This window comes from Oncorhynchus mykiss, chromosome 10 (genome assembly GCF_057628025.1).
Source record: "Oncorhynchus mykiss isolate SJ-2025 chromosome 10, ASM5762802v1, whole genome shotgun sequence".
In the NCBI taxonomy this organism is placed as follows: Eukaryota; Metazoa; Chordata; class Actinopteri; order Salmoniformes; family Salmonidae; genus Oncorhynchus; species Oncorhynchus mykiss.
In genome coordinates this window covers 29,723,446-29,746,022 of record NC_143031.1, presented here as the reverse complement: position 1 = coordinate 29,746,022, position 22,577 = coordinate 29,723,446, and the positions used below count along the sequence as shown (strand labels likewise).

Here is a 22,577-nt window from a genome sequence, read left to right as displayed (position 1 = left end):
CATCAGAAGCACACATTTTGTAAGTAGTTACACCTAACTGTCCTCTCCAAGTTTAGCTGGAATTTAGCTCGAAAGGATTTTGATAAAAATTTGTTGCCTATGATATTGGCCTATGTCTCCTCTTGCGCTGCGCAGAATATAAGATCTAAAAAACAATTTGAGAAGGGTTTAACGTCACCAGTAGATATATTTTCATAAGCGCAACAGGACTATAATAGACCATTTAGAATGTCTGACTGAAATACGGGACAAATCAACCTTGTTTTCCTAAATTAGTGGTGCTTGAATTTGTTGATAAAATGCAGGACATTATAGTTTAGTTATGGGACCCGGAACTAAGGGCCAAAATGCAGGACTGTCCCGGACATGTGGTCACTCTAGCACTTAAGGCCTGTAAATACTTTCTGAAGGCACTGTATGTATGGTGGTCAGAATCTGCATAGATAGATCAACATAGACGTTCAAAGTACAGTATGCTGATTGACATTTACATTGTTCGTTATATTGCAAGTTGTTATCTCTAGTTATCTAGGCGCTATCTTTGGTCATTTGATTTTGGCCCTAATAAACTAATTAAACCAACTGGCGAATGTTTTTTCACTCCCGCTCAGCAGGTGGCGATGTGTACTATTTTGTACAGGAAATCCACGCGCCTAGCAGTAGAGGAAACTCTCAACCCAAACAAATCATCGTGTGACGTGGCTAGTAGCACAAGCCCTTGCAAGATAAAGAATAAAATCAAGAATATTATGACTTTTCGGATACAATTGCTAGGTTTGTAACGTCAATAGTTTGTGGCCTTTATTTAAACAATTACAACATTGTTTAAACAAATAAATTACAACTTATTTCGTAGACTTTTATCACCAGAAATCATCAGATTTAGATTAGATTAAGATTAAAAAGAAGCTAGTAAGCTTATTTCGTAGACTTTTATCTGTCACATTTCTAGAAGAAATTAAAACAAGCTAGCGTTTTCAATATGGCCATTTCGGTGATTGAGTTTGACACCCCTAGGCTAGCGTATCTATTTATGTAGATATTTATTTATTTAGCAAGCTGAAAACAAGGAGCCTAACATTAGCTAGCTAACTGCTGGGAGGATGTCTTGTCATTGGAGGAGTGGGTGAGTGACCGACTTTTTCCCCATGTATCTTTTTTTGGTGGCTACAGCTAAAGATGCAGGTGTCATTTGGTTGGCTGGCAAGAAACGTGAATTGCTTTGCTAGATAGAACTTCTATGTTGAACCTGAACCATTGACGTCACCAGACCTGGCAAGCCCTGAATGATTTTGGCTCAGCCCCGCCGTCTTTTGCCCACAATTGCAAATGCACTGATATTATTCTGCATCTACATAAAGAGACAGAGGAGCGTACAGTAGAACAGAGAGAGAGAGAAAACACAGATATCGTGGTTAGTGATAAACTAAGACAGTTAAATGTTCATCAGATTTAAGATTGCGTGAACTGCTATTATCATTAAGGAACATAATTTATCCCATATTTTACCTTTAGCTCAATTCAGGTAAATATTATATAACAGTTCTCCAGTTCTTCATATTGCTTCTCTCTTTCACTCTCTGTTTTTGTGTTCAGAATACTCCATTGTGCAACTGTACTGATACTATTCATTGTAATAATATAGTGGATTCAGGAAAAGCACAATTTCAGACAGCATGGAAAAGGGAGGAGCGAGAGAGGAGAACACAGGAAAGGGAAGGCCCACACAAGACAAACATGTATCATAGTCCTTTCAAGCCATAGGAAGTACCCCCCAAAAAGATGCCACTTCTGGCATGTCTTGTGAGTATAAACTGTATAAACTGTTAGACCCTGGTATGTTCCAATCACTGAAATCAATCATACAGGCTGCGCTGACCAACCCAGTTAGCAGCTATGAGAGATCTTTCAGTGCGTTAAGATGTCTACATACCTGGTTTAGGAGCACAATGACCCAAGATAGAATGCATCACCAGGCTGTCTTGACATTTGACAAAGATATAGTTAACACACTTGGAAAAGAGTGAAATCATAAACAGGTTTGCACAGCTGACAAATAGGTGATGTAGATTGATGCTACCCTCAACAGGAAAGTAGCTTTCTTTCACTGTTGTAACGTAACACACACAAAGACTTGGGATTTTTTTTACCTACAGTATAATTTTGTTTAATTTCTAATCTGCATGGATGGACTAACATCCTATTACTGTGTAATATAGGGTGTATGTTGGTATGTACATTTGTTCAAAATTGTGAAACGTAAAACTCACAAACTTTCTCAGGTTCCTCAGGGGAAGGGAGGGGTTGGAGGGGGTATATTTGTTTTTGTGTAATTAAATAGGTAGAAATAATTTACCTTGGAATCTGATTTATTACCCCAATACTATAAAATGTGTATTTTCAAGCGTGTTTGGTGCATGAGTTTGTACGTATTATTTGCAAAGGTTGTCTGTGTCCCCCCACTCTACATTTATAATATAAACCTTCTGCTAATGTGAGTTTACTCAATTCCAACATAATCCTAAAAATGGCAGCCTAAAATCCCAATCCTGCTATATTGCACATAAACAGAACACTGTTTCATGCAAAACATTAATTTGTGGTCTAGGCTGCCACCCTTTGGATTATTTTTAAACTGCAGAGTGCGCACATCATGACAAACACATTATTTAGCAGTAATGTGACAAACGTCAACATTTTTTTTTTGCCAATCAACATGGTACATGGTTTATGAAAACATTGCACCAAAATAATGATAAAAAAGTATTTTTCCAACAATATTTCATAATGGAAAATGACAATCTAGTTATGCACTTGTAATACATTTTCATAAATACTGTTATTAACAGTAGGTATGCAATTTCCTAACACCATATTCCACTGACCACAATCCGTTGAATTAATATTAAGAAATGCTGATTATTTGGCGTCAGGAGAGCACAGTGCATGGAAGCAGGAAGAAAGCAGTGAGATATGCAATCGAGTCAAAGCCAATTTATGCTTAATCCGAAAATATGGTTGGAGGCTCCCTTACGAAAAAAGGTTGCAGTCAGAATTCAGTATAACTGCAAATACTGCATCCAAAATAACACTTTTTTTCACTGCAGTACTTTTGCAGTGTAACTGCAGTTACAGTGAAGTATAGCTGCAGTTCAACTGTAGTACTTTGCAGTTATTCTGCAATTACTGCGTCCAAAATAACACAGTCAACAACTACTTTTATTGCAGATTCAAAACTGCCATCTTTTTTTGTAAGGGCTCTTGGTGGAGGGTGTGACGTATTTGCGTTGTCTCGCAGAGGCCAAATTGCACTCCATACCGCATCGCTGTGCGCATCCAAAATGTTTTAACAATATTGAGGGCTCCGCATTGACATGATTGATTGACTGTAGTTGGGGGCGGGAGGTCCTGTATAAACACAAACTCACTTCCTTGACAACGGGACAAGCGGGTTATTATTCCCCATCGGTTATCAGTGCAATTTTGACGGCCAACTAGCTGAACAAATTTGAGAGGGTTTATCCCTGATTAGATTTTTAGCTAATCTCGCTCTGCTAGCGTTAGTTGTTGATCCTGTTGTTGTTGATGTGCATGGGCAACTGAGGGAAAGAGCCTTCCTTTTAATGGTTGTTTGGACTGTGATGTTCCCAAATGTAAGAGGACTCCCGTGGTATTTACATTGAACAAAAATATAAATGAAACATGCAATCATTTCTAAGATTTTACTGAATTATAGTTCATATCAGGAAATTAGTCAACTGAAATAAATACATTAGGCCATAATCTATTGATTTCACATGACTGGGAATACGAATAGGCATCTGTTGGTCATGGCTACCTTAAAAAAAAAGGTAAAGGCGTGGATCAGAAAACCAGTCAGTATCTGGTGACCTCCAGGTGGCCACGGTGGCCAAATTAGGAATTGAAGCGAGGGCCAGCCAACGAGAGCGTACAGGTCGCAGTGGTGGTAGCATATGGGGCTTTGGTGACAAAACGGATGGCACTGTGATAGACTACATCCAATTTTCTGAGTAGAGTGTTGGAGGCTATTTTGTAAATTACATCGCCAAAGTCAAGTATCAGTAGGATAGTCAGTTTTATAAGGATATGTTTGGCAGCATGAGTGAAGGATGCCGATTCTAGATTTAATTTTGGACTACAGATATTTAATGTGAGTCTGGAAGGAGAGTTTACAGCCTAGCCAGACACCTAGGTAGTTGTCCACATATTCTAAGTCAGAACCGTCCAGAGTAGTGATTCTAGACGGGCGGGCGTGGCGGGCGGCGATCGGTTAAAGAGCATGCATTAGTTTTACTGCATTTAAGAGCAGTTGGAGGCCACGGAAGGAGGCATTGAAGCTCGTCTGGAAGTTTGTTAACACAGTGTCCAAAGAAGGGCCAGAAGTATACAGAATGGTGTTGTCTGTGTAGAGGTGGATCAGAGAATCACCAGCAGCAAGAGCGACATCATTGATGCATACAGAGAAGAGAGTCGGCCTGAGAATTGAACCCTGTGGCACCCCCATAGAGACTGCCAGAGGTCCGGTTATGATATTGTTTAGGACCTTGAGCGTGGCTACAGTTGGCCTATATGCAAAAAAGCAATTTGCCACACGGGCGTGCCATCATTCACTTTGAACTGGACTGTGTGTTTACAGGCAGTAGCAACAGCATGACTTTAGAGCATTAGAACACGTTCGCCAAAAGTCACAAAATACACCTGAACAAATTGTTTAAATATGTAGAATGAACAAAAATATAAATGCAACATGTAAAGTGTTGATCCCATGTTTCATGACCTGAAATAAAAGATCCCAGAAATGTTCAAAGCTTATTTCTCTCAACAACAAAAAAGCGTATTTCTCTCAAATGTTGTGCACATATTTGTTTACATCCCTGTTAGTGAGCATATGTCCTTTGCCAAGATAATCAATCAACCTGACAGGAGTGACATATCAAGAAGCTGATTAAACTTAAATATATATCATTACACAGGTGCACCTTGTGCTGGGACCAATAAAAGGCAACTCTTACATTTGCAGTTTTGTCACACAACACAATGCCACAGATGTCTCAAGTTTTGAGGAACGAGCAATTGGTATGCTGCCTGCAGGAATGTCAGGCTGTTGCCAGAAAATGTCATGTTCATTTGTCTACCATATGCCGCCTCCTACATCGTTTTAGAGAATTTGTCAGCTTGTCAAACCCGCCTCACAACTACAGACACGCCAGCCCAGGACCTCCATATCCGGGTTCTTCCCCTGTGGAATTGTCTGAGCCCAGCCACCCGGACAGCTGATGAAACTGTGGGTTTGCACAACCTGTCAAAAATGGTCAGAAACTGTCTCAGCGAAGCTCATCTGCGTGCTCGTCGTCTTCACCAGGGTGGTCACCAGATGGTCAGGTCACAGTTGTAAATGAGAACTTGTTCTCAACTGGCCTACCTGGTTAAATAAAGGTGAAATAAAAAATAAAATAAAAAAACTGATTGGCTATGCCGCACCGGTCTACGTGGACTCTGGTCCTGGACAGGACAGATGTTTTTTATTTTATTAGGTTTTATTTACTGCAGTGTCTATTAATTGTCCAAACGCACGGCTGCTTTCCCACTCTATATTGCTATAGAATTTTCACAAATGCCGTACTATAGTAATTACCAAACATTCTATGAATTTATGAGAATGTGAAAATTACCACATCTAAGTGCTCGCTTGTCAGAAAATGTAAAAAAATAAATAATACAAGTAATATTCCTCCAGGGAGTGTAGAATTACTTCACCTTGAATGTGTTTTATGTAACACTGCCTACCTTGCCATCTTATGTTTGGCTCAGACAACTGTTATCTTAGTTTCTGAGTATCAGTACCTAATCTGTCATTTAGCTAATCTAGCTAGCTAGGTAGACTAAATCTGCAAGAAAATGCCTTGTCAGTATGGCACGAGACCTCTACCTCCAGCTTAATGATTGGATAGAATGTCCTTTTTAAACCTGTTTTTAGTTGCCATTGTACATTGCACATGAAGTTCTTATTTTATTTTCATCAAATAACAACAGGTATGTGTTAATATGTCGGACAGCAAAGCCCCCAGTGACCCTGCTGGGAGTTCTGAGTTCGCAGAGACAGAGGCCCCACTGCAGCAACCCATGCCTGTGACACTAACAGACAGTGCTCAACAGACACCAGACAGCTCTCCACAGATACCAACTGGAGACAGCACCACAGATAACTCCACAGATGTCACCCCGACCAGAAAGGAAAGGAAGACCAGGAAAAGACCAGAGCCAAAACCTCCAGTTGAAGTCCAGGAGATTCAGGAGGAGAAACCCAAAGTAGAAGAAGAGCCTGCCAAGGTAAGACATGATGTCATACAGCTGGGTGAAAGAGTCAATAAGCTTAACTTAAAAGACCAATCAGCAGTTGAAACAATAACAAAGCGTGCTCCCGCAACTGTTTTGGTAAAAAGCTGAGTGATGGGTCTGAATAATTTTTTTCTCTCAAATTCATAGATAGAGCTATGGATGCAGGGACCGACCATCCATGATATCAACATTATAGTTTTAACCATGTTTTGAGGCTATATAGTGTTTGTTAATATTTACTTTGCTTATAAACATTTGAGTAAAACAAGGTCATATTTTTGGTTCTGATGGGATGACAGTGCAACTAAGCTCAGCTTCTTCAAGAATTAGTGGGTACATATAATTCATTTACACTACCGTTCAAAAGTTTGGGGTCACTTAGAAATGTCCTTGTTTTTGAAAGAAATGCAATTTTTTGACCATTAAAATAATATCAAATTGATCAGAAATACAGTGTAGACATTGTTAATGTTGTAAATGACTATTGTAGCTGGAAACGGCTGATTTTTTTAATGGAATATCTACATAGGTGCACAGAGGCCCATTATCAGCAACCATCACTCCTGCGTTCCAATGGCATGTTGTGTTAGCTAATCCAAGTTTATCATTTTAAAAGGCTAATTGATCATTTGTGTGTTCAATTACAGGCTCAAAATGGCCAGAAACAAAGTGACCCCAAACTTTTGAATGGTAGTGTATATCTAAAAAAAAAACTGATGTAGCAACTGCTGATTGTCCCTTTTAAGGTCTGGATATGGTTTAGGTTTTATTATAGCTGTACAGGCTACAAACGGTAGAGTCCGGTACCAACATTTTCTTTCTCCATCTCTCACTCTCCTCCAGGCATCCAGTGAGTTGACAGTAGCCCGGGGAGGATGGGGCTACTGGGGGAGCTGGGGAAAGTCCATCATGTTAACGGCCTCGGCCACTGTGGCCACTGTAGGTGAGGAGATCCAAAAAATGGATGTACATATTTTAATGTCAGAGTTTTTGGTTTGTCTCTGAGTAATAGTCAGTTTGTATTATCATTATGGTGTCATGTTAAACAATATGTCTGCTCTTTCAGTCAGCATAGGTACACTTTCAAAGATCTACAAATAAATGTATTCCTTTCTTTTCATTCTGAGGCCAAGGGATCACCCAGGCTATTGAGAAGGCAGAGACTTCACTGGGAATCCCCAGCTCCACAGAGCTGTCTGCGCCAATTAGAGAGGAGGACAAACAAGAAGGTAATGATAGCACACGCTGGTCATCAACATTATCAACACGAGTCATCACTCTGGATTTAGCATCAGCCGTGATAAGCCTTAGTATATTTAGGATGCGTTTGTTGTGGAGATGTAGAGTACTTCACTGTTGCAACTATGCACATTAGGTTGATGTCTGACATGTATATTACTTCTAGGTGAACCCAGTAATGAAACTGATAAAGGGGAAGGAGATGGAGCATCAGCCATGGGAATGTTCTCATCCCTCAGCAGTGTTGTTCAAAGCACTGTAAGAAACAATGCTTCTCTGCTTTTTTGACGATTACCCTCATAATATGTTGTTTATGGGCAAAAGTGACTTGGTTACTGACTTAAATATCTATATTCCAGGGGAAAACAGTCCTAACAGGGGGGTTGGATGCCTTGGAGTTCATAGGCAAGAAGACCATGGATGTCATAGCAGAGGGAGATCCAGGTTTCAAGAAAACAAAGGGTCTGATGATCAAGACTAACACTCTTTCTCAGGTGAATGGATGTTAGAGAAGCCACCTCCTGTGTTGTGCTTACACTTTATTTGCATTTGAAAGCTTTCTGACCAAGATTGAATAAGGTTTTTGCTTTGGCTGAAGGTCTTACGGGAGGCCAAGGAGCGTGAGCAGCATCAAACAGCCAGGGAGGTTTCCTCCGACACGGAAAAGAAGGCCCATTACGGAATGCTGTTCGATGAATTCCAGGGCCTAGCCCACTTGGAAGCTCTGGAGATTCTCTCCAGGGAGAGTGAGTCAAAGGTAATACTGAGCAAGTTCCACATTTTGTACCTCGTACAAAGAAACAAGTAAACAGCCTCTCAAAACATTATTGATTGCACACAGCACACAGCCTTCCGTTGAAATTAATAAAACATCATGTTAGCTGTATTTTTGCTCACTTGTAAATGGAGAACCTACAGCCATTGCAACCTCTTGAAATATAAAAACAGGTCCATGGCACTTTAAAATCCTCCTGGCTTCTTTTAGTACAGGGGCTAGCAACAGGCTAGCAAGTGATTTTCTTTGAAACTGTAAAATCACCAAGTATTCAGCTAAAAACGAGTTTAATATAGGAAATCTGTTCCCAAGTATTCCCACAAATAAAGTAAAAATATACATATGTGAGCATGTCTCTTTTTGTGTCTCAAGGTATAAAATTGTTATTTTTAAATACAATCTCTTTTGGGGTCTAGTTGTAGTCAATTTTCAGTGTACCAATTGTACACTGAATCTAGTTGCCTACCCGTTTTAGTAGATCTTATCTATGACTGAATCAGTTGTATGTTGTGTGGTGTAGGTGAAGTCTGTTATAACCACTCTGTCTGGAGAGGAGCTGGCCCAACTTAAAGAGGACCTGAAGCTCATCAAGGAACCCTTCTCTCTGGTAGAGTTTGACGACGAGGAGGTGGAAGAAAAGAAAGGTAGCCTACCGTCACAGAACAGTCAAATAAAGTCTACTATCACAATGTTACATTTACAGTCTTTTAGTACTCAAACAGTGACAATTTTAGCATGTAAATCTTGCTGGGGCAGCCAATTTTTTTAGATGCGTGCCAACAAAGCCACTACACAACATTAAACAATACATTAAACAGCACTATAACAGTGACAAACAGTGCCCACAAACTGTTAGGGCCTACATAAAGCTGTCACAACAGCAGAGCTTTCCTTTCAGCACCATAGAGTGAATCCGTACCACCGCTACACCTGGCTTTCAGTGGAACCTAGTCTGGCAGGAAAACAGTTCCATCAACCTCATTTACTGCCTTTTTTAAAAACCATAGCTGATATGGCTGACTTGCTTAAATAAATATGGTTTCCACTGACTCTTTGTGGATTTGTGTAACTCAATAAGAACCGCATTCTCCTTCAATAATAACAAATTCGTTTTTACTTTTGAACCATACACAAACATTATAAAATGTATGTTCAGTAAATTCATAATGTTTGTTCTTCTATCATTAACACTTAGCTCTAAGTATCAGCAAGTGCAAGCAAACGAGGTAGGCCTTCATTCTGCACTTTCAAAATGGACACAGACAGAAATTCAGATGTTAGTTTAGATAAATTCAGCAAGATGTTCAGGCCTTAACTCTACTCTTCTTTAAGTCACCACACAGAGAGAGAGAGCAACACGGTTAGCCTAACATTCTATGTATTTTATTAGGCCTATGTGGTCTAAAAAGGAAGGAAAATACAATCACGAGGATCCACTTACCACAATACCGACGCACAGACAGCGCATTGCGCAAACAAAACAACCCTCGCAATATCAACTGGAATTACATGGGTCTATTACTGTACTTTTTGTTGAAAATAAATATATATTTGAATGGGAAGAAACTGTCACTGGCAAACATGATTACAGACCACAACATAATTGCATAATTTCAACATTGCCGAAAATTATGAATAAGATAATAATGAAATATACCTATATAAGCAATATAACAGTCGAGATGTACAAACTATGGCATACGGGAACGATGAGCTGATAAGAGGCAAGCCGTAATTTTGATAAAGACATTAATGAGCAAGCGAGCTGTCCTTCTGGGCAAACTGTGTCATCAAAGTCTGGCATTCTCTGGATTTATGGTGCTGAGTGCCCGACTTGCAATTCCAAGTAGGATGACCATTCTACATGTAGTTTTATCAGTCGGTGCTTGTTTTTTTCAAAGTTCCCAGTTGTCTTGAACACTCAGAAGTCTGACATTTTCAAGTTCCCAGTTGTTTTGAGAGTATAGCCAATGTATTCAACCTTTTTTTTTTGTTGTAGGATTAAAAATCCTACAATGTGATTTTCTGGATTTTTTTTATCTCATTTTGTCTGTCATAGTTGAAGTGTACCTATGATGAAAATTACAGGCCTGTCTCATCTTTTTAAGTGGGAGAACTTGCACAATTGGTGGCTGAATAAATTCTTTTGCCCCACTGTACTTCTGCTGCAGAGGACAAGTTCATTAGATTGCAGCCCAAATAAATGCTTCACAGTTTAGAAAATAGTAAAAATAAAGAAAAACCCTTGAATGAGTAGATGTGCCCAAACTTTTGACTGGTACTGTATATATTTTTGCTAAACAGGTAGGGCTCAAAACAGGTGGGTCTCTGCCCTACCTGCCCAGAATGATGGGTCACCACTGTACTCACAACAGAAACAAAATACTTTTGTTCTATTATTTTTTTTTTCTGTGGGTGATAATTCAACTGAAAAACATCAGCATTGTTATCTTGTTTTAGGGAAAGATGGCAGTATGTTTTTGTGATAAATACAATGAGCAAAAGCAATACATTTTGTTTAATCATATTTATTTTCAGATGAAGATGCCGCTGAGTTTCTGAGGGAATTAACCGAGGCCCTTGATGGACTACACATACCCACAACAGCTGACAAACTTGGCAAGGTTGGCACAATACATTTCTGTTTTGGTTGAATTTCAAGCCAGTGATCTTATGGCCTCATGCTAGCGGTACAATAATATAGCAGTGTTTGTTGCCATCTTCTGGAGAGTTTTGTCAGGACTGCGTTTTGAAAGGACTGAGCACTACTCGACTTTGCTTTTTCGGCATGGTAGATCACTAATCTCGAACCTATTTTCTCTCTGCAAACACTCATCAGGTGAGTAAGAATGCATGTGACCAGATTGCCCAAATGACCAAACCCATAAAGGAAGAAGAAAGGAATGAAGAGGAAGTGGCAAAAACCTATACTGTTGAGGTATGCAAAATTATTATCTGACATTGTAACTATTGGAATGGAGCTTCTTTCTGTTGTAACTACTGATGTGAGTGTTGTTGATTCCTCTCAGAATGTCCACTCATCAGCCATCAAAAGCCTGGCTGAGCTAACAGCCAGATCCATAGAGCAGTTCCACAAAGTGGCCGAGATGATCCTGCTCTGTAACAACCAGAAGGTCACCACTTTGGAGCAGGCCAAAATCCTCTCGCAGTAAGTTCCTACACACCATCAGCCATCTAGACAGAGTGTTATATTACTAGTCATAGATATAGCTTTGGTTCACACATCCCTAACCTTCAGACATAACGTGTGTGTATTGATACCCTCATTGTTGTCATATTCCAGTGTGCGATTGTGCTCTAACTCAACATTTTGTTCTCCTCTTACAGAATAACAATTGTGTTGTGTAAAGAGATATCGCTACTTTCCAAGAAGTTCACCTCCTGTTTAACTACAATAGGGGTAAGGTAGTGATTCTATACAAACTATATCACAAAGTATATTTCTCCTGTCACTAAGCTTACATTCTTGGAAGCCACATTCACAGAACTCAGCTTCAGATGTTAACTTAATTGTACTGCCTCACTATGAAAATGTATAAACTGTCTTTTGAGTTTCACAAAAACTGCTTTCGCATAGGATTTAAGGTATTTTTCCTGTAAACAAAACAGATAGGGCGATGTTTATATGACCCTCTTATGCATATGCCTTTTATGCCGAGTGGTAGTTGTGGTGTGCAGATGTGGGTAGGCGTATTTTGAGTTTAATTAGGCCTATAGTACGGGTCAGTGCAGCAATGGCTGCGCCATCCAAATGAAATCAATAATTTGTTATTTTGTTGATTAAACAGACAAGACAAACCTACCCGATTACTATCAACACACATATACACTGAGTATAAAAAACATTTAGAACACCTGTTCTTTCCATTATATAGACTGATCAGGTGAAGGCTATGAGTCCTTATTGATGTCACTTGTTAAATCCACTTCAGTCCGTGTTGATGGGGGGGCCTTGAGACAATTGAGACGTGGATTGTGTATGTGTGCCATTCAGAGGGTGAATGGGAAAGACAAAATATTTAAGTGCCTTTGAACAGTAGTAGGTGCCAGGCGCAATGGTTTGTGTCAAGAACTGCAACGCTGCTGGGGTTTTCACCCTCAACAGTTTCCTGTGTGTATCAAGAATGGTCCACCAACCAAAGGACATCCAGCCAACTTGTGGGAAGCATTGGAGTCAACATGGGCCATTCTCCCTGTGGAACGCTTTTGACACCTTGTAGAGCCCATGCCCCAACGAATTGAGGCTGTTCTTAGGGCAAAAGGGGGAGGGGGGGACAACTCAATATTAGGAAGGTGTTCCTAATGTTTGGTATACTCACTTACTATAGTAAGAATATAACAGAATGAAATACAAATAATATCTTTCCCACACAACTTGTCTCTGATCAGTGATAGATTCATTTTTTATTTTACCTTTATTTAACTAGGCAAGTCTGTTAAGAACAAATTCTTATTTTCAATGACGGCCTAGGAACAGTGAGTTAACTGCCTTGTTCAGGGGCAGAACAACAGATGTTTACCTTGTCAGCTCGGGGATTCAATCTTGCAACCTTTCGGTTACTAGTCCAACGCTCTAACCACTAGGCTACCTGCTGCCCCAAGATGAGCAAACTAATAGATAGATGAGCTATACCGCCTCCAAATAGCCTGTACAGATGGAAATTCAGTGAAATAAAATCACATTGATTAATTATCAGACAACATTTTTACGTTTACATTTTAGTAATTTAGTATACTGTTATTCAGAGCAATTTTCAGGAGCAATTAGGGATGAGAAGTCAGTGAAGTCACAGGTTTTTAGTCGGGAGTAGGCCTAGGCTACTAAGCGACTGCTAGCAAAATAATCCACTTGTTAAACTACATAACATGGCAACATTTTCTAATAATTGAGCCAACTATACAAGATGACCATGAGCAGCACTCACAGCAATTTAGCTAACATTTTCCCAGACTAATTGTAGCTTAACCAATATCCAAACGGAGATTCAGTGAAAACAAAAATCTTACACTGTCTCAAAGCAGTGCGATGTCGCTGTCCCAATCAAAATCATGCTGAAATGATCATCTAGTTGACCACACACAACGGGGTCTCAGATAATTACATATTATTCACACTCCATTTAGTATGATATGGTATGTATTCATTTGTGGATGTCATCACCCGTTTTGTATGATATATTACGAATTACAATGTGTATTGTATGTTACAAATTTGCTAAATGTACAATATGTTACAAATTCTAGCTAGGTGGCTTGGTGGCTAACATTAGCTAGCTGACTAACGTTAGCTAAGCTGAGGGTTAGGGTTAAGGTTAGGATTAAGTTTAGAAGTTAGGGTTAAGGGGAGGGTTAGCTAACCTGCTAATTAGTTGCAAAGTAGCTTAAAGCAGTATGTAGTTGAAAAGTTGCTAATTAGCTAAAATTGTCCATGATGAGATTTGAAGACATTCACATTATACTCACACCCATCCATCCTGACCACCACCGTACTTTTGTTTTTGCCTTAGGTAACCTTCTTTCTAATGTAACCATACCAAATGTAACATCAATCAAATGTATTTATAAAGCCCTGTTTACATCAATCGATGTCACAAAGTGCTGTACAGAAACCCAGCCTAAAACCCCAAACAGCAAGCAATGCAGATGTAAAAGCATGGTGGCTAGGAACAACTCCCTAGAAAGGCAGGAACCTAGGAAGAAACCTAGAAAGGAATCAGGCTCCGAGGGGTGGCCAGTCCTCTTCTGGCTGTGCATATCATACTAATCTGGATATCACAGATTTACATTTACTATGTTACGTCTAGTCTATGAGACCAGTGTGCCACACACAGGAGGCTATTGTTTCATATGTATCACAATGATAAGATGACTTTGAATTGCATTAGCCTTCTTTATTCCAATATTTTCGTCATTCAGTGATATTTATTCCCACGGTATTTCTTACTGGTGGGCTATGCGAAGAGATGGGCCAAGTGACATGCCTTGCAAAGTTTAGAACTGTCAGGATGACGGTAACTGTGCACTGACTAGCAACCATCAAGAGTTTAAGAGCGTAGTGCGTACCAATGCCGCCTCAGCTGTTTCAGGCCTACCAGAGTATTAATATAATCTAACAATATAATGCTTATATAAAATATTTGGATCGGAAATGTATGAATAACCCTACCTCTGTATGTCTATACCTGTATAGTAGATGCAGTAGCCATCTCACATAAAGAAATGCATGTTGGTGTTGTAGCATGTCACCAGCATATCTCTATCTCTCTGGGTTTAGGCCATAACTTCACTTCCTTTATATATATATATATATATATATATATATATATATATATATATATATATATATATTTGACAGTACCAGTCAAATGTTTGTACCAGTCAAATGTTTGGAGACACCTACTCATTCAAGGGTTTTTCTTTATTTTTTTTTACTATTTTCTAACACATATGGAATCATGTCGTCAACAAAACGTTTGAAGAATCTCAAAGTACCCACCCTTTGCCTTGATGACAGCTTTGCACACTATTGGCATTCTCTCAACCAGCTTCACCTGGAATACCTTTCCAACAGTCTTGAAGGAGTTCTCACATATGCTGAGCATTTAGTCTTATTTTCATTCATTCTGCGGTCCAACTCATCCCAAACCATCTCAATTGGGTTGAGGTTGGGTGATTGTGGAGGCCAGGTCATCTGATGCAGACCTCCATCACTCTCCTTCTTGGTCAAATAGCCCTTACACAGCCTGGAGCTGGTTGGAACCAAAAATGTCAAATTTGAACTCATCAGACCAAAGGACTTATTTCCACCGGTCTAATGTCAATTGCTCGTGTTTCTTGGCCCTAGCAAATCTCTTCTTATTATTGGTGTCCTTTAGTAGTGGTTTCTTTGCAGAAATTCGACCATTAAGGCCTGATTCACATGGTCTACCCTGAACAGTTGATGTTGAGATGTGTCTGTTACTTTAACTCTTTGAAGCATTTATTTGGACTGAAATCTGAGGCTGTGTAACGTTTGTTGTCGGGAGAAGAGGACAAAGTGCAGCGTGGTACGTATTCATAATAATTTTAATAAAGATGAATACTGAACAAAAACAACAAACTGACGAACGAAACAGTCCTGTAAGGTGCATCAACACAAAACAGAAAACAGGCTGCCTAAGTATGGTTCTCAATCAGAGACAACGACAGACAGCTGTCCCTGATTGAGAACCATACCTGGCCAAAAACAAAGAAATACAAAACATAGAAAAAGGAACATAGAACGCCCACCCTAGTCACACCCTGTCCTAACCAAAATAGCCTCTCTATGGCCAGGGCGTGACAGTACCCTCCCCCCCCCCCCAAAGGTGCAGACTCCGGCCGCACAACCTGACTCTAAAGGGCAGTGTCCGGGTGGGCCTTCTTACGGCGGTGGCTCGGGTGCGGGATGTGGACCCCGCTCCACCTCAGTCTTGACCCACTTAGGTGTCTTGACCCACCCTCGCAGTGGGCCCTGGACTGCAGACCCTCGAAGAGGGCGCCACTGGACTGAGGGGCTGCGATTCTGGCAGCTCCGGGGGAAGGGCAACTCTGGCAGCTCCGGAGTGAAGGGCGACTCTGGCAGCTCCGGAGTGAAGGGCGACTCTGGCAGCTCCGGAATGAAGGGCGACTCTGGCAGCTCCGGAATGAAGGGCGACTCTGGAAGCTCCTGACTGACGGGCGGCTCTGGCAGCTCCTGACTGACGGGCGGCTCCTGCAGCTCCTGACTGACAGGCGGTTCTGGCAGCTCCTGACTGGAGGGAGACTCTGGAAGCGCCGGACAGGCGGGAGAACCTGGAGGGAGGAGACGGAGAGAAAGCCTGGTGCGTGGAGGAGGCACCGGATGGACAGGGCTGTGGGGAGCAATGGAGCTCTGGTGCGCAGCCTTGGCACCACTCCTCCAGGCTGGATGACCACTTTAGCCCGGACCCTCCAGAGTGCAGGCACAGGTTGAACCGGACTGTGGGTGAGCACTGGAGATCTGGTGCATACCACTCGCACCTCTCCCTTAGGCTCAATGCCCACATTCGCCCGGCACGGGTGGAGCGCAGGCATAGGGCGCACTGCACCCTCCCAGCTCCCCGGAGACACAGCACACAGCGCCGGCGCAGGATTACCTGGGCCGAAACGGCGTACCGGAAACCAAACGCGCTGAGCCGGGACAATACGCCCTGGCTGGTTGCCCACTCTCGCTTGGCACTTGTGGGGGGGTGGCCTATAGCGCACCGAACGATACCCGGCCAAAAACAAAGAAATACAAAACATAGAAAAAGGAACATAGAACATAGTCACACGCTGGCCTAACCAAAATAGAGAATAAAAAGCCTCTCTATGGCCAGGGCGTGACAGGCTGGTAACTCTAATGAACTTATCCTCTGCAGCAGAGGTAACTCTGGGTCTTCCTTTCCTGTGGAGGTCCCCATGAAAGCCAGATTCATCATAACACTTGATGGTTTTTGCGACTGCACTTGAAGAAACTTTCAAAGTTCTTGAGATTTTCCAAACTGACTGATCTTCATGTCTTGAAGTCATGATGGACTGTCATTTCCCTTTGCTTATTTTACCAAATAGGGATATCTCCTGTATACCACCCTACCTTGTCACAACACAACTGATTGGCTCAAACGCATTAAGAAGGAAAGAAATTCCACACTTTTAACAAGGCACACCTATTAAATGAAATGCATTCCAGGTGACTACCTCATGAAGCTGGTTGAGAGAATGCCAATAATGTGCAAAGCTGTCATCAAGGCAAAATGTGTCTACTTTGAAGAATCTCAAATATAACATATATTTTGATTTGTTTAACACCTTTTTTTGGTTACTACATGATTCCATATGTGTTATTTCATAGTTTTGATGTCTTCACTATTATTCTACAATGTAGAAAATAGTCAAAATAAAGAAAAACCCTGGAATGAGTAGGTGTGTCCAAACTTTTGACTGGTATTGTATATATTTATGTAAAAATAAATAAGGACCACAATGGAAATAAGTCCCAGACTTTATTGTCCAAACAATATTTTTGTATATATGTACTATTTTAACTGACAAATAAGTCAATCAATGAATCAATCCAAACTGTGCAGCGGCCAGTTGATGAACGGAAAGAGACATATGTTACAAAACACCAAAAGGTTTAATGACATTCTGAGATGTCTTCAATACTGGGTAAGCCTGCTGGGTAGTGAGGGATGTATTTTATCTTTGTTGAGATTGACAGTCTTTTTATTTTGGTATGGAAAACGCAAACCATGATTTTGAAGTGCCCAAAGTCTGTATGCTTTGTTTATTGGTTGTGTAGTGCATTGGTACAGAAACCTGTTTGTGGAAAATAAGTTTCAAATATTGTATACAGTGCATTTGGAAAGTTTTCAGACCCGTTGACTTTTTTCACATTTTGTTACGTAGTTTTTTCCCCTCATCAATCTACAGACAATACTCCAAAATGATAAAGCAAAAACAGGTTTTTCAAAATGTTTGCTAATTTATTGTTAATAAAAAAACCTCATCAAATTTACAGAAGTATTCAGACTCTTTGCTCAGTAATTTGTTGAAGCACCTTTGGCAGCAATTCTTGGGTATGACGCTACAAGCTTGTCACACCTGTATTTGGAGAGTTTCTCCCATTCTTCTCTGCAGGTCCTCTCAAGCTCTGTCAGGTTGGATGGGGAACGTCGCGGCACAACTATTTTCAGGTCTCTCCAGAGATATTTGATTAGGTTCAAGTCTGGTCTCTGGCTGGGCCACTCAAGGACATTCAGAGACTTGTCCCGAAGCCACTCCTGCGTTGTCTTGGCTGGGTTCTTAGGGTCGTTGTTCTGTTCGAAGGTGAAGCTTTGCCCCAGTCTGAGGTCTTGAGCTCTCTAGAGCAGGTTTTCATCAAGGATCTCTCTGTACTTTACTCCATTCATCTTTGCCTCGATCCTGACTAATCTCCCTGTCCCTGCTGCAGAAAAACAATCCCCACAGCATGATGCTGTCACCACCATGCTTCACCGTAGGGATGGTGCCAGGTTTCCTCCAGACATGACGCTTGGCATTCAGGCCAAAGAGTCTTTAGGTGCCTTTTGGCAAACTCCAAGCAGGCGTCATGTGCCTCTTACTGAGGAGTGGCTTCTGTCTGGCCACTCTACCATAAAGGCCTGGCGGTGGAGTGCTGCAGATATGGTTGTCCTTCTGAAAGGTTCTCCCATCTCCACAGAGTAACTTTAGAGCTCTGTCAGAGTGACCATTGGGTTCTTGGTCACCACCCTGACCAAGGCCCTTCTCCCTTGATTTCTCAGTTTGGCCGGTTGGCCAGCTCTACAAAGACACTTGGTTGTTCCGAGCTTCTTTTATTTAAGATTGATCGAGGCCACTGTGTTCTTGGGGACTTTCAATGCTGCAGACATTTTGTTGTACCCTTCCCCAGATCTGTGCCTCGACACAATCCTGTCTCGGAGTTCTACGGCCAATTCCTTCGACCTCATTTCTTGGTTTTTGCTCTGACATGCACTCTCAACTGTGGGACCTAATATTGACAGGTCTGTGCCTTTCCAAATTATGTCCGATCAATTGAATTTACCACAGGTGGACTCCAACCAAGATGTAGAAACATCTCAAGGATGATCAATGGAAACAGGATGAAGCTGAGATCAATTTTGAGTCTCATAGCAAAGGGTCTGAATACTTATGTAAATAAGGTGTTTCTGTTTTTAATGTTCAATACATTTACAAACATTTCTGGGGTATTGTGTGTAGATTGCTGAGGGAAAAAATCATATTTAATACATTTTAGAATAAGGCTGTAACGTAACAAAATGTGTAAAAAGTCAAGGGGTCTGAATACTTTCTGAAGGCACTGTATAATTATAAATGGCATAAAAAAAATCTGATTTCCCCCTAGCTGATCATTGTCTGCACCAGGCTCTGATTGTAGTGTAATAAAACAGACAGGGAGAGTAAGCTCGTCTGTGTTGTTTGACGAACCCTTATCCTTCTGGCCTGTAGCCCATGGTGGCATTGACTGCATGCTGAAGTGTCTAAGTCGATATCCATGTTTATAAACACAGGTTCTCTACAGTTATTGTTCTTTGTGGCCATAAACATTATTTTGAGATAATTATATGAGGGGGGAGGGTCATGTGAAAATATGTGTACATTTGGGAAGGGGAGTGCAATTTTTTTTTTATGGCCATTTTACACTTGGCCATGATTACAGACACCTGTGTGTGTTCTTTCCAAGTATATAAATTAGTGAACTGCAGTGTTTGTCATTATACACTGATGAAGACAGCTTGTCTGTCAAAAAGTTAATTATACAATTATTGCATCCGAGTTCTCCTTTTCTTTTTCAAGCATGCTAGTAGATACCATAGACGTTCAGTCATTGTGCTAACACTAGTTAGCATTGGCTCGCAAAACTACCTCTAACTTCCTTCATACTGGATGCAGAGACATAAAAATGGTATCCGTGAGTGAGTTCAGCTGACTCTGGGGAAGTAAATAAAGGGCTATATTGCCAAAATCCCTAAGTATCCCTTTAATAGGTGTATAAGATTCCTAGTTCACTGACTAATAAGACCAAAACATTTTGTTTTGCAGTCAAATGAAAATGGAGATGTCCTCAATCCACTCATAACGGGAGTATTTTTGGAGGTTTGTATCGAATTAATTATCGTACATTGCTGCATATCACATCCTCTTCATTCTGTCTGAAAGCTGAATCATAACAATGTGTGTTTGTGTGTGTGACAGATTTACAAATGTGTTGCATCGTTTATGTACAGTTGAAGTCGGAAGTTTACATACACCTTAACCAAATACATTTAAACTCAGTTTTTTCACAATTCCTGACATTTAATCCTAGTAAGAATTCCATGTCTTCGGTCAGTTAGAATCAGCATTTTATTTTAAGAATGTGAAATGTCAGAATAATAGGATAGAGAATGATTTATTTCAGCTTTTATTTCTTTCATCACATTCCCAGTGGGTCAGACGTTTACATACACTCAATTAGCATTTGGCAGCATTGCCTTTAAAATTGTTTAACTTGGGTCAAACGTTTTGGGTAGCCTTCCACAAGCTTCCCACAATAAGTTGGGTGAACTTTGGTCCATTCCTCCTGACAGAGCTGGTGTAACTGAGTCAGGTTTGTAGGCCTCCTTGCTCTCACACACATTTTCTATAGGTCTGAGGTCAGGGCTTTGTGATGCCCACTCCAATACCTTGACTCTGTTGTCCTTAAGCCATTTTGCCACAACTTTGTAAGTATGCTTGGGGTCATTGTCCATTTAGAAGACCCATTTGCGAGCAAACTTTAACTTCCTGACTGATGTCTTGAGATGTTGCTTCAATATATCCACATAACTTTCCTGCCTCACGATGCCATGTATTTTGTGAAGTGCACCAGTCCCTCCTGCAGCAAATCACCCCCAAAGCATGATGCTGCCACCCCCGTTCTTCACTGTTGGGATGGTGTTCTTCGGCTTGCAAGCCTCCCCCTGTTTCCTCCAAACATAACATTATGGCCAAACAATTCTATTTTTGTTTCATCAGACCAGAGGACATTTCTCCAAAAAGTACGATCTTTGTCCCCATGTGCAGTTGCAAACCGTAGTCTGGCTTTTTTATGGTGGTTTTGGAGCAGTGGCTTCTTCCTTGCTGAGCGGCCTTTCAGGTTATGTTGATATAGGACTCGTTTTACTGTGGATATAGACACTTTTGTACCTGTTTCCTCCAGCATCTTCACAAGGTCCTTTGCTGTTGTTCTGGGATTGATTTGCACTTTTCGCACCAAAGTACATTCATCTCTAGGAGATAGAACGCGTCTCCTTCCTGAACGGTATGACGGCTGCGTGGTCCCATGGTGTTTATACTTGCGTACTATTGTTTGTACAGATAAATGTTGTACCTTCAGGCATTTGGAAATTGCTCCCAAGGATGAAACAGACTTGTGGAGGTCTACAATTTGTTTTCTGAGGTCTTGGCTGATTTCATTTGATTTTCCCATGATGTCTAGCAAAGAGACACTGAGTTTGAAGGTAGGCCTTGAAATATATCTACAGGTACACTCAAATGATGTCAATTGTCCTATCAGACGCTTCTAAAGCCATGACATCATTTTCAGGAATTTTCCAAGCTGTTTAAATGCACAGTGAACTTAGTGTATGTAAACTTCTGACCCACTGGAATTTTGATACAGTGAATTATAAATGAAATAATCTGTCTGTAAACAATTGTTGGAAAAATGACTTGTGTCATGCACAAAGTAGATGTCCTAACCAAAACTATAGTTTGTTAACAAGAAATGTGTGAAGTGGTTGAAAAACGAGTTTTAATGACTCCAACCTAAGTGTATGTAAACTTCTGACTTCAACTGTATCTATGTACTGTATGTATCTCGTCTTCTTTAGGCTTCAAACAGTGCATCGTACATCCAGGATTCCTTCCAGCTCCTCATGCCTGTATTAGAGGTGTCCCACATTCAAAGTAGTGCTGACTCTAACCAACAGTGACCACATCTCTCTGCCAGCTGTGCGAACAAGGGACCCTGACAAAAAGCATATACATGTCATTGCGGTTTTAAAAATACTTCCTCAGCTTTATTTTATATTTATTTCGATGCCTATCTAAAGTGCCACGCCTCAGAAGAAATTTACCTTTGACAAACGGTGTTTACTCGTTGTGGAGTATTGTAGTGCTGTTAGTAGATATACCAGTACAGTAGATATACCAATGGACAGTATTTGAGGAGTCTAGAGCTGACATGTTTGAATGACATTGATGTCTGCGTTTCTCATACAAATACTGTGCTTATGTACTGACATTAATTGAGAAATTCTGAATATAGACTTTTCCATGTCTCACAATTACCATGATTCAATGCATTATTCATAACACCAGGACTTCAGGATAACCCCCTTCAGGATAAGTACTTCAGGTGTCTGTATTGCAAATGAATGTGATATTGCTTTGGCACACATGCCTCCCTGTTTATCTTCAGGTGTAATTGTATAACCAGAATATTAGTAATTGAATGATGACAACTATTGTAATTGTATCTTAGTAGGAAAAGTGATTGTGGTCATCTGTGTCTTGGAACTGTATCAGGTTTTCCTTTGACTTTTTGAGCTATTTTACATCAGGTATTTTACGCTTTTCAAATAAAGATAATGTCTTA

The 22,577-nt window shown here is 40.7% G+C and overlaps 1 protein-coding gene across 2 annotated transcripts; it reads left to right on the top strand.

Moving 5' to 3' along the window:
* The first annotated feature begins 658 nt into the window (after positions 1-658).
* On the top strand, positions 659-22,577 carry LOC110533616 (protein FAM114A2). Of its 2 annotated transcripts, none has more exons than XM_021618014.3 (14): positions 659-774; positions 6,078-6,351; positions 7,204-7,303; positions 7,488-7,589; positions 7,766-7,857; positions 7,959-8,093; positions 8,198-8,356; positions 8,895-9,018; positions 10,913-10,998; positions 11,214-11,312; positions 11,404-11,543; positions 11,723-11,795; positions 20,000-20,053; positions 21,811-22,577. In XM_021618014.3, the coding sequence occupies exons 2-14, from the start codon at positions 6,145-6,147 to the stop codon at positions 21,910-21,912; spliced, it is 1,473 nt and encodes a 490-aa protein (XP_021473689.2). In that variant the 5' UTR covers positions 659-774; positions 6,078-6,144; the 3' UTR covers positions 21,913-22,577. The 2 variants fall into 2 exon arrangements, with proteins under 2 accessions (XP_021473689.2, XP_021473688.2); XM_021618013.3 differs by having other exon boundaries at positions 6,055-6,351.

Coding starts and splice junctions, on each gene's coding strand:
- LOC110533616 (XM_021618013.3), top strand. CDS start 6,067: ATGTCGGACAGCAAAGCCCCCAGTGACCCTGCTGGGAGTTCTGAGTTC. Junction 9,019..10,912: donor GGAGGTGGAAGAAAAGAAAG/GTAGCCTACCGT, acceptor ATTTATTTTCAG/ATGAAGATGCCGCTGAGTTT. Junction 20,054..21,810: donor TAACGGGAGTATTTTTGGAG/GTTTGTATCGAA, acceptor CGTCTTCTTTAG/GCTTCAAACAGTGCATCGTA.